Source organism: Bos indicus, chromosome 21, assembly GCF_029378745.1.
Source record: "Bos indicus isolate NIAB-ARS_2022 breed Sahiwal x Tharparkar chromosome 21, NIAB-ARS_B.indTharparkar_mat_pri_1.0, whole genome shotgun sequence".
Lineage (NCBI taxonomy): Eukaryota > Metazoa > Chordata > Mammalia > Artiodactyla > Bovidae > Bos > Bos indicus.
In genome coordinates this window covers 19,247,786-19,260,251 of record NC_091780.1, presented here as the reverse complement: position 1 = coordinate 19,260,251, position 12,466 = coordinate 19,247,786, and the positions used below count along the sequence as shown (strand labels likewise).

The window sequence follows — 12,466 nt, the reverse complement described above, 5'->3', positions numbered from 1 at the left end:
GAATAACAGAGAAAATGATCTGAGTGATTTAAGCAAGTTAGTTTGTGGCCAGCAAGTCTAGCCCTTTGGGTCTCACCTCCCTGGCTCAGTGCCACCAGCTTTTTGTTGAATCTGATGGCAGGAGAGGAAAGACCTTAGACTGAGAAAAGCAACAGCCGCATCAAGAGGCAAAGATGAAGAACCACGTAGCCAGAGTCACATCCTGGGACCCCTGGGCTCTTTGATGACCGTCTTCCCATGACCTTCCAGAGGCCACCGCAAAGGCCGCAAATGAAGCAGGCGGCATTATGAGGGACACTTTCTTTACCATGATGTGCCCTTTCCTGTCACTTTTGCTCACATAGTGACCCAAGGAGAGGGTGCCGGGGAGAGAGTTCTTCTGGGCTCCATACCTCCCAGGAGGGTTCTGACTTTACACCCTTGCTCTAGGTGTGACTGCGTTCTGAATAATTGCTCTTCCCTCCAAATTCACGATTTTCTTTCATCAGGCTTACTTTGCATCCTTCTTGAGTGGAACTCCCGGAATTAACACAGAATGAAGGGGTCAGTGTCTGGACAGGGCTTGGGATTCTTTACTTGGAAGGTCCCAAGACAAACAAAGTGGTAGGTGTGGCTGGCTACAGAAGTTCAGAAGATGGTTCAGAAGATGAGGCGGCCTGGGCATCAGCTGGCACGAGGATGTTCAGTTCTCTGACTAGGGAAGCCATTAGTGAGGAAAGAACACTCCAGCCCTCCAGCCAGGCCTTGCAGAAGGAGCCAGAGGCAAAGCCCTGCTTTCCCTGGAGAATGTCCCCATCACTGCAGCCTTGACCTCCATTTCTGCCTCCTTTTCCCAAATATCGATTTGCAACAAATAGAAGCCATATTGCAAAGTAGTTAATGACAAGGGGTTTAAGGTTATAAAGACCTTGTTCAGTATCAGACTCTGCCACAAAGTGAACTTGGGTTGTTTTTTTTTTTTTCTTTTTAATGTATATTACTGAGCCTCAGTTTCCCCGCATGTAACCCTGGGATTCTCCAGGCAAGAACACTGGAGTGGGATGCCATTTCCTTCTCCAATGCATGAAAGTGAAAAGTGAAAGTGAAGTTGCTCAGTTGTGTCCGACTCTTAGCGACCCCATGGACTGCAGCCCACCAGGCTCCTCCATCCATGGATTTTCCAGGCAAGAGTACTGGAGTGGGGTACCATTGCCTTCTCCGAGATTTAATAATATCAACTTTTAAAAGGTATTGGAGGGACTTCCCTGGTGGTCTAGTGGTTAGGACTCTGAGCTTTCACTGCCAGATTTCACTGGGTCTAATCCGTGGTTGGGGAACTAAGATCTTGCAAGCCACATGGTGTGGCCAAAATAAATAAATAAATAAATAGATAAAAGATATTGTTGTTGCTGTTGTCGTTCAGTCGCTGAGTCGTGTCTGACTCTTTGTGACTCATGAACTGCAGCATGCCAGGCTTCCCTGTCCTTCACTGTCTCCTGGAGTTTGCTCAAACTCACATCCATTGGGTCGGTGATGCCATCCAACCATCTCATCCTCTGTCGCCCCATTCTCCTGCCCTCAATCTTTCCCAGCATCAGGGTCTTTTCCAATGAGTTGGCTCTCCTGCATTGCAGGCAGATTCTTTACTGTCTGAGCCACCAAGATACTGGAGATGCTGAATTACCTGTAAGCAGTGCCTGACGCTATCACTAAGTTATATAGATCTTTGGATTCCAGTGTGATCAGTGATGTATTGAATGGTAGGATTGTTACAGACAGGTATTACCTGAGGCTCCCTTCATGTCTTCCCACCCCTTGAGGAACCACACAGAGGCTGTGACTAGAATGCCTCATGCCTGGGGTGAGGCACCCATCAGGCTCCCCACCCTGACATCTGTCCTGGGACCCTCCTGCTCTCACTGTCTCTCTGGACAAGCGTCTGCATTGCTCTGTGCATCTGATTCCCTGTAGTTAAGCCATCCATGACCTCAGTGCCAGAACGCCTGTGTATTTCAACCTCCTCCTTCTCCCAGCCAAGGATATGTAAGTTCTAAGCATTCCCGTGACATAGCAACGTGAAGATGATGAATGAATATATTTCAAAAGGAAATGTTGGAGAATTATCCAGTAGAGCTCCGCTTGGTATTGGGCCTTTTAGCAAGGCTATAACCCAAACCCACCTTATGGAGTTTGGGAATAAAATTACCATGTCGGATAACAAAAGGAAGAAGCAGGGACAGAAGGGGAAGCCTTGAGAATCCAATTGGATGAAGAGCATGTAGGCAGAAGATGCGAGGCAGTTCTCACCGGCAGGTGTTTGGAAGGCTGCTAGCACTGAACTCCCCAGGCTAGAGCATAAGAATGGAGCTGGGATGAACCAGAGAGCATGAGATGAATGGGATCTACAAGACTGTCAGGAAAACAGAGAAGTGTGAAGGTCTAGGTGTAGGCCATCTTTTGTGTTGTGCAACCGAAGCAGCCAGCCCTGGTCTTGCTGCAGTGAATATTAAAGAACTTGCCACTGAGGATGCAACCTGCTTTCGGCCCCAGGGGATTGGCTCAGGAAGCTTTCATCCAATTGTCTGGGTGCTCAGCACTCCCGAGCCACTTCCTTTACAGTTTCCCTCCCTTCCCCAAAACAACCCCAGAGTCTCTGGTCGCATCTCAGGAAAACACACACCTAGACAGTCCCCGAAGACCAGGCTTTGTTCTGAACTACAGAGGGCCTACGAGAAACTTTGTGCTGGATGACTCTGGGGAACACTGTCTACAGATGGAGGAAAAGGTTAGACGTGGGGGTCCGTGGGCCACGGGTGGATGAGGCTTTCTTCAGAGGTGTGTCTGCCCACTATGGCCTTCCCTCCACCCTTCTGTCTCTTTCCCAGTCTGTGTCCATGGTGGTCCTGGTCTCCCCTGCCTCACCCCCACCTCCCACAGCATATGCCTTTTCCTTCCTGCTCTTGGGTTGTTCTGAGTGAAAGGGGGAACAATGGAAGATTTTGGATCTGTGCCTCTTATGCTATCAGGCTTCAGCATTTAGAATCTTGGAAAGGCTCCACCTGGGAAAGAGTTCCAGAGAAAACAAACTTCAGATCCTGGCTCATATGGGAGAAGGCTCATGTTCACGGAGGCAGCTTTAGGGACCTTGGCAAAGGCTTAGGCAGGCTTGGCCCCTGCCTTTAATGGATCTGACATGGAATCTTCCAGGGCCTGCGATGCTGCGTGGCTTCTAAGGGAGATTTCACTCTCAAGCTATAATGACACCTCTTTCATAGAAGAGTTGTCAGGTCTCTAAGGGGACCAGCAATTTTTGTTGTTCTGACTGTTGTGCCCTGAGACAGCCAAACTCCCCATCTCTTCTGCTCTTCATTCCCCTTTGCCAAGTTGTTTCCCTCTTGGAGAGCAGCTGAACTTCTTTTATAGGGGGCATGGGCCCAAAAGGGAGCCTCAAGACCTGCAGGATCATCCCTCAAGTTATAGGAGTCATCCTTCCATCCCCAGAAATGACATCCAGAAAAGCAGTGGTGGGCACAAGTTCAGGGTTCCCCGGCACAAGTTCAGGGTTCCCCGGCCCAAGAAGAGGGATGGGAGCAAGCGTGGTAGGGAAAGGTTGGACAGAGTTTATGGTGATTCCCTCGAGCAGTTCTTTCATATCACCGCATGATACTCAGAAGACCATGTATCTAGATTTTATGCCTAAAGTAAGGCAGATGCCCCTACAGTTAAGGCAGCGTGAGCACAGGAGCTGGGAACACCTGGATTTCTGTTTCTGGCCTTGTGTGTTAAGAAAACCACTTCCCCTTGTCTTTGCACTTGGGGCTCAATACTGACCACTAATTTCCCCATGTCTGCCTCTTCTGCCAGGGGTCTTTTCAAACATAGACAATCATGGGATATTAAACTTGAAGGACAATAGAGATCATCTAGTCCCATCAACTCACTATATATATGAGGAACCTGAGGTCCAGAGTGGGGAAGTGTCTTACCCAAGGTCACATGGTGAGTTACCTCCTTTGACATGTTTGTATGCAGTACAGACTCCCCTCCACCCCTCACCAATTTTGATTCTTAAGATCTTAAGACCTCATGATGTCTTCATAGGTCCCTGAGGACTGGGGGATGACTAGGTGCCTGATGTGGGTTGGTACTAAAATTCCTTAGGTGAGGGGGATTTTCCAGGCCAGGATACTTCATAGGGCCTAGATGAGGAATCTGGGAGAAAGGAGAGAGGGACTATGGCTTGGAGAGAAGCAAGGATGTCAGAGACCCTCTAGGCAGACTGCCCAGACCCATGAGAACCCTTGTCCTGGGTTAGCGCAGTGATGTTATCACACAAACATCTCACGTTGAGACTGAGTCTCCCTCTAAACATGGTGTCATCAGCGAGGAACTTTTCCTCTGTCTCCACAATCTGACCCCAATGCCCGCAGAAGGAGGGCACCCAGCATCCAAGATGACTCAACTCTGTTTTCATTGTAATATGTCCTGAGAATGAGGAGGGGAAAGTCTCAGTGCAACCAACCCAATCTCTCCCCCTCACCTCCAACTGCCATCACACCCTCCACATAGCTGCACACAGCTTTCCTAAAAAGATAGGCTTACTCCTGCCTTGTCTGCACGTGCAGCTAAACAAACACACGCCCATTACAGACGTTATTTTATAGACATGATTTTAATGTGAGATTGAAAAACCTCCTTCTGGACATTTGATCAATATTACCCACATCTCTGGATATCCAAACTCCATCCATGGCAGTGTGGGCCAGAGACGAGCTGAGCCAGCATGGAAATCCTCCTTGCCTGAGGCTGCCCATGGCTTGGTCATCACCAGTGCCAGCCCTCCAAGGTTTTTCCATCCCCTGTAAGACTTGGAGGGCTTCCCAGGTGGCGCTAGTGGTAAAGAACCCGCCTGCCAATGCAGGAGACATAAGAGACACGGGTTCAATCCCCGGGTTGGGAAGATCCCCTGGAGGAGGGCATGGCAACCCACTCCAGTACTCTTGCTTGGAGAATCTCATGGACAGGGGAGCCTAGTGAGCTATAGTCCATGGGATCGTAAAGAGTTGGACACAACTGAAGCGACTGAGCACATAAGATGGAATTATGGGGAGGTGGAGTGATCAGCCATCATTTCACTGAATGGGTGAAATGGGAGGACAAAGTGAACAAGAACATGTTTCTAGTCTTGGAAGTACAGCACCCCCAGCCTGGTGCAGTCAAAGGTGGTCCACATCGTGCCAACTAGGATTAGAAATAGCTCACTAGAATCCCTTAAGAATGTCTGGAGAGCATTCTCTCTGACCCCTTTGCTCCCCAGGGACCCTGGTGATTATGCCCCCTCCCCACTTCCCTCCCAGGCTCATCATCAGGGCCTCCTCCTACTTAGATGAGGTTGCTCCTCCTCTTCCAGAACAATCCAAGGCCATGCCCCCAAATGTTTTGCTCCCATCCCTTCCTCAGTTCAGTGGAGGCCGCAGCAAAAGTGGAGTGTTTCCAGTTTCTCTGACCATGCTTGGTTTTAAGTTAATCCCCTCCTCCTATCCTTCCCTTTTGCTGAAAATTCGTTTGGCTGTTCCCAGTATATCTGTATCCGTATCTCCAGTTGTCCCCTGTCCCCCCCAACATGCCCCGACCCCGTCCCCACCTTTCGAGCTCCCATCTCTTTCCCCTTCTAGTTTTGATCTTCTTTGGGGGTTTTGGTTTTTACTTTATTTTGCTTTTTTCTGTTTTTCTGTTTTTTTGTTTTTGTTTTTTATAGGTTTCAGAGAAATTATGTTGAATCCAATAAGCCTTCCCGGACATTCCAAGCCTCTTAACCATGGCATCTATGTTGAGGATGTCAATGTCTATTTCAGCAAAGGACGTCATGGCTTTTAAAGACTCCTTTTAAGCCTCCCTGTTTTGATGTCTCCTTGGTAGGCTGGGCCCTCTGAGAGGTTGGAAGCTCTAGGCATTGTTCCGTTTGGAGCCGGGGATGCTAACTAGAAACCACTCGAGCCATCGGTGCCCCCTGCATCCTTTATCGCCACCAAGACGGGTGTGTCCCCGCCCCCCATCCACCACTGGCAGGGTTGCCCTTCCCCTCCAGTCATCACTGTGCTCCTTTTTTTTCTGGCCTCCAAGGCAGCTCCTGCCATCATCTTTAGAGCCAATAAAGAGAATTAAAAACCTGTGCACCAGGAACCATCTTTTAAACATACTAGCCAGTCTCTTGCTTTCCAAAAACAACCCAACCACCATGAGAAAGCCTGATGAAGTCCAGCCGTGCTCCAGCCTCGCTTTCTCTGCCTGGAAGTGTGGGGTCTCCCTGGCTCTCCTTAGGATACCAGGCCACCCTCTTAGTGACCTCGTCGCCCTGCAGCCTCCCGTGGGGAAGAACATCTAAGGAGAGGTGGAGACGGCGCGGTGAGAGGAGGGGGAGCCAGGCCCACATGTTGGCACCAGATTAGGTCTCAGAGGAAAGAATGGATACCAATCATTTTCTATATATATACATATATATATATATATATTTTTTTTTTTTCGGTGGAGAAAACCATGTCTTTTTGGGGACACACTTTCCCCCTACTTCCTCTTCTCTCTGCAACGGCTCAGTGAGTGGTATTAGAAAACCCCTTGGAGAAGAGGATTTCTCCAGGGCTCCTTCTTGGCCCCTAGACCTACAGTTCCCACGAGCTCTGGCTGCAGGAGGTCTTGCCCGAGAACCGGGCATCCTGCTAGGACCACAAGGGACCACAAGGGACCCAGGGACCGAGGCCCTTCCTGCTGGCCCGTGATTCCGGCATTGGCTCTCTTCCCCCACTTTTACTTGTTCTTGACTCTGAGAACTTTCGGCGCCCAATGGAATCACCATTTCAAGGCCAAGATGAACTGAAGGGGAAAAGACGTAAAAATTGGCCTCCTCCAGCCCCTCTCATGGCACTAATGGAAGTGTCATCCTGTCCTCTGGTCAATATATGTGTTTACTTTGCTTGCTTTGACTCATGCCTTACTCCATGGCCACCCTCTCCCAAAGAGGAGGGATTTGTTCCCCCATTTTCACCTTGATCCACAGCGGCGGGGAGAGTGGAGGGAATGCCTTTACCCCAGCTTCCATAGGAAAAGTATAGGTGTAGGGCCTGGAAGTCCCCTAGATTTGCTGCCCTATTGGCTTAGTAGATGTCAGGGCGTGGCTTACTTCCTCCCACCCCTGGTACTTCCACTGTGGGGGCTCAGCACAGGCTGCCCCCTTGAGGGTGGAGCACAGAAGAGGAAAGGGCCAACCATGGGGAGCTTGTAGGACAAAACGGTGGTGGTTTTAACCCACTAAGTTTGGGAGTGAGGATGCACAGAGATAGATAGCAGATTCTCTGCCTTGGGAGATTTCCCTGGGGGTTAGGATTCCCTCTTAGGGTTTTTGGTCCTGAGTCCTGTGGATGGGGGTTCTTCAGGTCAGGTTCCCAGCCTGGTTCTGGAGACGCCTTCTGTGGGTTTTAAAAATACAGAGCTTTCCAAGTTCTTGCCCAGTATCTGGGGTGGCCTCCCGGGCACCTGAATGTCCAGAGTATCACACGGGGGTTCACGTTGTCTCCAGGACCTCAAAGGATGTGTTTATTCAGCCCCTCCCAGCTCCCCACCACCCCACTCCCCACCACTTCATGTCTGGCCATTCCCCACTGTGTCCTGCCAACTCTTTGGGCCAGGGCCTCTTTCTGAGTGTGGCTTTAAGGAGTAAGCTTGAGGATGATGTTTTTTGATTATTGTAATTCATTACCTCATTTCCAGCCTCCCAGGCTTCATCCATCCCAGCATCTTTTATTCTGCCATTTTCCCTCATCTTGTGCTATGACCATGGGGCGTTATGTTTCCACAGAGACTTATAGGAGTGTTCAGTGTATAGTTTCTTAATAAACACTTTATTTTCTAATGAAATGACTGAATCAGACCTCTTATTTGGCATTTTTTGCAAAGAATATTAAAGACATTTCAGGCTACCCCTGTTTTTTTTTTTTTAATTCCTCCCTATTTTACTCTTTTAAAGAAATTTCTTAGCGAAGTCCTATTTGCAAAGGATTTTACAATCTGCTCCATTGGTTGCTTTCACTGAGACCTCTCCAGATACACTCTAAGCCCATACAATGAAGTGTTTCCTCAATCTTACTGAGAAGGCATTAGAGGCACAGAGAAGTTGATTGGTTCACCCAGAGTCACACAGCACAAGAGGCAGAAGCAAAATTCAAACCAGACTCCACCAAATACAACTCAGGTAACTGAGACCCTCGCCTCCTTGGTGGCAGGGGACTCTTCTGTTGTCTGAGCAGCCAAGACCTTTGGAGATTCTTTCTTCAGAACTGAGGTATAAGGGGCTCTGGAGTGGGGTCAAGGGATCCTTTATCTTTGGGGCACCAGCAAGCCAGTGTGATTTTTCCCTTGGTTGGAGTGGTTTTATAGCTCCCTTATGAATCTTGGGGAAGAGACCCTGCCCAGAGAAAGATAGGGCTCTGAGTTTGTAGGTCAACCTGCCGATTACTCAGAGACACCCCCACCCCTCCCCACACACGGCACGTACATAGTCAGGTGGACCAAGCTCCATGGCAGGTCCCATGTAGGCTACCAGAGAAAGGGAGGAAGCGAGTCCTGGGGTCCTACTGAGACTGAAACACTTAGATGAGCCGGGTATGTCTGTCTGCCCTTGGTTCCTGAGCCCTGACACAGCTAGAAGTGTTGAAATGCCTTCTGAGGAGGAAGTGGAAACCCATTCCAGTATTCTTGCCTGGAAAATCCCATGGACGGAAGAGAGGAGCCTAGCGTGCTAGCCCACGGTGGTCACAAAAAAGTCAGACATGCCTTAGCAGCTAAATGATAACAACAACAACTCACAAAATGCAAGTCATTATTTCAGTGTACGGGTTTTAGTTGTGATGTATTGGATTTTCTTGAGTCAAGATTTGCTTAGCAGTTCCAAGGTAGAATTCAGGGATTGAAGATACATATACACACATACAGCCAGTGTCTAGCACTTGAAAAAATATATATGCCTGTATTTGTTTCAACTGGTAGACACTGGTCTAGGTCTTAGGGAAGCACAGACATCATCTAGTCCTAAAAAGCACATAATTAAGCTTGAGGGACAGGCCTAGAAAAGCTGATCATTATAATGACAGTATCAGTAAGTTTTGGTGAAATCAAACAAGAGGCACACAGATTTAATTTTGCTTAAGAGGAACAACAGAAATACCACAGGCAATAATTAGGGTTTTAAGCTGGACTTTGAAAGAATAAGGATTTTATAGAATTTGTGAGGAAGTAAGGGTCTAGAAGATCCCCTGGAAAGAAAGGAACAGCTACTTGCTCCAGTATTCTTGCCTGGAGAATTCCATGAACAGAGGAGCCTGGTGGGCTACAGTCCATGGGGTCTCAAAGAGTTGGACACGACTGAGCAACTGAGCATGAGTGCAGCTTACAGTATCTTCCTTTTAGGAGGAGAGGACTTTGTATGTAGGAGGTTTGGAGCAACAGAGGAGGTTGGGGGCTGGGGAAGGGCTCCTGGGAGGGTTTGGACCCCTCCCTGGGTCTCAGTAGGCTTTGTTGGGGCTTCTTACTTAGGAAGTAAAGATGCAGGCAAATTGGGTGGGCGAGCTCAAGGTGGAAGTCCAACAGGGATGGATCAGGCGAGGTTGGTGCTTTTCTGCTTATCCTTACTCACTTACTCTCCTACTGGAGTCTAGTTCTGTTTGAGCCCCCACCCCTCACCTCACCCCAAATGGAGGCTCCTTTTCTATAGAGTGGCCTGAACAGGGGGTTTGCCCCAGCTTTGCATTCTCCTGTTCTCAAGAGTTCTAGAGTTGGACCAGGGATGCCCCAAGGATTGAGACCATCTTTGGGACCATCAGGCTGCATGGATTCCAGGGGCAATTTCATTATTTAGGGCTTCCTTCGTGACTCAGATGGTAAAGAACATGCCCGCAGTGCAGGAGACCCAGGTTTGATCTCTCAGTTGGGAAGATCCCCTGGAGGAGAAAATGGCAACTCACTACAGTATTCTTGCCTGGAGAATCCCATGGACAGAGGAGCCTGGTGGGCTACAGTTCATGGGGGTCACAGAGTTGGGCACAACTGAGCAACTAACACTTTCACTTAGAGATATTTAAGCTTTGTTTTATCTGGATGCATAGAGCCTGCCAATGCATGGGAGAAAAAATGATGAGTAGAAACAGGCCCTGGGAAGATGGGAAAGAAAACCACCCATCCTCGGGAGGAAGGGCCAGCATCACCCGCATGGAGGGAGAGTACAGCAAGAGGAGGAAGAAGAGATGAGGGTTTAGGGGTTTGGGGGGCAGGGAGTGAGAGAAGCCTTGTCTGGGGGCCTCTATTTTGCCTCTAAAGTATAAGGCGAGGCCTTGGGGTGCAAGTGGGAACATCGAAGAGCACCAAGAAGGCTTCAATCAGAAGAGACCATGGCAGATGGCAGGGAAGTGTGAGAAAGTTCCCAGGAGGCATGAGGACTGGCTGAAGCTGGAGAACCAGCTTCAGTGTTGAGTGTGCAGGACTCTGTTTCCCATGCTTTCCTACTGGGCCCTGAAGTCTCATGGCATCTACCCCGATGTTAGAGGCTCCAGAGTGGTCAGAGCTGGCATGGGGAGGCCTTCAAAACAGAACTCAGCCCGCTAAGGATGCTGGCTTGGACTGGCTTCATCCAGGGAGGCTTAGGGGGACCCACAAGTCCTGCAGCTCTGTGACCTTCTGTGTTTGGAATCTCACCCACAGGATTTCTCAGTGGCTTTTTTGCAATTGAGCTTGCGTTTGGTCATGGGGGACTTTGTGGCAAAGGCTCAAGCCCAGAAGCCAGTGTGCTTGTTGTGTGCTCTCTGGATCTTCATCCTGGAGGAAAGGGTTGAGGGGCTCCTCTTCTGAACAGTGTTTTCTGAAGCTCAAAGGGCGGGGAACTCACTCTCCTTAAGAAGGTGTAGGACAGTGGGGAACTCGGGTGTAGGGTTTTCCAGGGACATGCTCTGTCTTTCACTAGCATTGTGTGGTTAGATCCTGAAACTGGTTGCCAAGCTCCAAAGAAGGGCTTTCCTAGGGAACATAATAACAATCAGGTCAAACTTGCGAAGCACTTATTCAGAGCCAGGCCTGTTTGACCCATGGAAGCTGAAGCTCGAGAGTCAGTAATGACCAGGCAGCTGTGAATGGCAGAGCCAAGACTGACATGGGGTCTCCTTGACCGCCCAGTGCTCTCAGCTGCACCACAGAGCAATCCATCTGCTCCAGGAAAGCTGAAGTCCTGAGGGCTCCACAATCATAGGCTCCCCCCACCTCCTGAGATGAAGTCCTTCAGGGGTCTTTACGGCTACATGCCATCCCTGACATCCTTCTGGAAACAGACAAGCACGGTGATTTTGAAAGACTCCCCAGAAAAGAGCATCCACCCTGCTCTTTCTTCACCCATTCTAGCATTTGGTGACCCTGGTTGCCTGAAAGTGTGGTTGTTCTTAGATCTGAGTTGAATCATCTGGTTTCCAGTTGGTGAGATTTCCAAACAGACAAGGATGGCATCCTTGATGTTGAGAAGGACTTTTCAGCTGAGACACACCTGGTCCTGAAGCTGGTAGCTGAGGCTGCCCGGGTTTGGTCAATGTGAGCAGCTTCAGACTGGAAGGTAGTAGAAGGAAGAGCCTTGCTTGACTTCTGCACCCCCATCTGAACATTCTCCACCCTTCCCAAAGACCTCCTGACATGTGGAAGCTCTGCTGTGTCCTTGCCACTCAGGGAGACAACACATGCCAAGCATCTTCAGTTTGGAAGGCAAGAAGCTGGGCTCTGCACTGCCCTGTCTCTCCTTTCTTGCTTGAGAATTCCTTTCTTTAGCCAAGCTTCCAGCCACCACATCCTCCTTGGCCCCAGCCGCAGGCATGACCTCAGCCTAGTACAGGGTCAGTGACACTTCCCTGGCTCCACCCAGCTCCCGCGGGTCAAGGCCAGACCTGGGCAGAGGCTCGTGCATCTCCGATCCAAGAGCAAGATTCCAGGGAGGGTTTGATCCTACGGAGACAGCAGATCAGTGCAAGGTGACATTGCCTGCAGCTTCCTGGACCACGCCAGATGCAGATTAAGCAGAGGGCCTTTGTTCCTTCAGTGTTTACTGACTTGGGGCTCCCCCTAGACTCACAGATGGGCACCAGAGTGACTCTGAAAGGGAGAGCAAGATGAGAGAGTCTCAGTGAGGGACAGACCGAGATGAGTGAGAGTGGAGTGACGCCGGCTGCTCTGAGGTTCCAATGGTTCAGCACTCCAGAAGAGGTGGGAGTGTCAGGGGAACCTGGTTTGCCTATGCATTGTTCAGGAGGCTGAAGGTCCACTCCCCTGCTCACCTAGCTCTGCCCCACCCCCACAACTTCATTGTTCTGGGAGCTTTGGAGAAACTGTCTGCTCTGCGGCCCCATGTATGCCTTGGATGGCTCTGGTTCTGCATTTTCCCTCTAGAAATCCCTTACCATCCCAGGTG

At 49.7% G+C, this 12,466-nt stretch overlaps 1 protein-coding gene across 6 annotated transcripts in view; it reads left to right on the top strand.

The window, feature by feature from the left end:
- Positions 1–12,466, top strand: part of NTRK3 (neurotrophic receptor tyrosine kinase 3) — a 423,069-nt gene that overhangs the window by 313,075 nt on the left and 97,528 nt on the right. Inside the window, exons 13-14 of one of the 6 annotated variants that reach the window (XM_070775077.1) lie at positions 3,844–3,978; positions 5,738–7,890. The exons of 4 other annotated variants lie outside the window; for them this stretch is intronic. In XM_070775077.1, coding sequence (XP_070631178.1) covers positions 3,844–3,978; positions 5,738–5,856 — 254 coding nt within the window. In that variant the 3' untranslated portion in view covers positions 5,857–7,890. Of the gene's footprint in view, positions 1–3,843; positions 3,979–5,737; positions 7,891–12,466 lie in introns of those variants that run through there. One more of the 6 variants, XM_070775078.1, reaches the window with a different exon arrangement.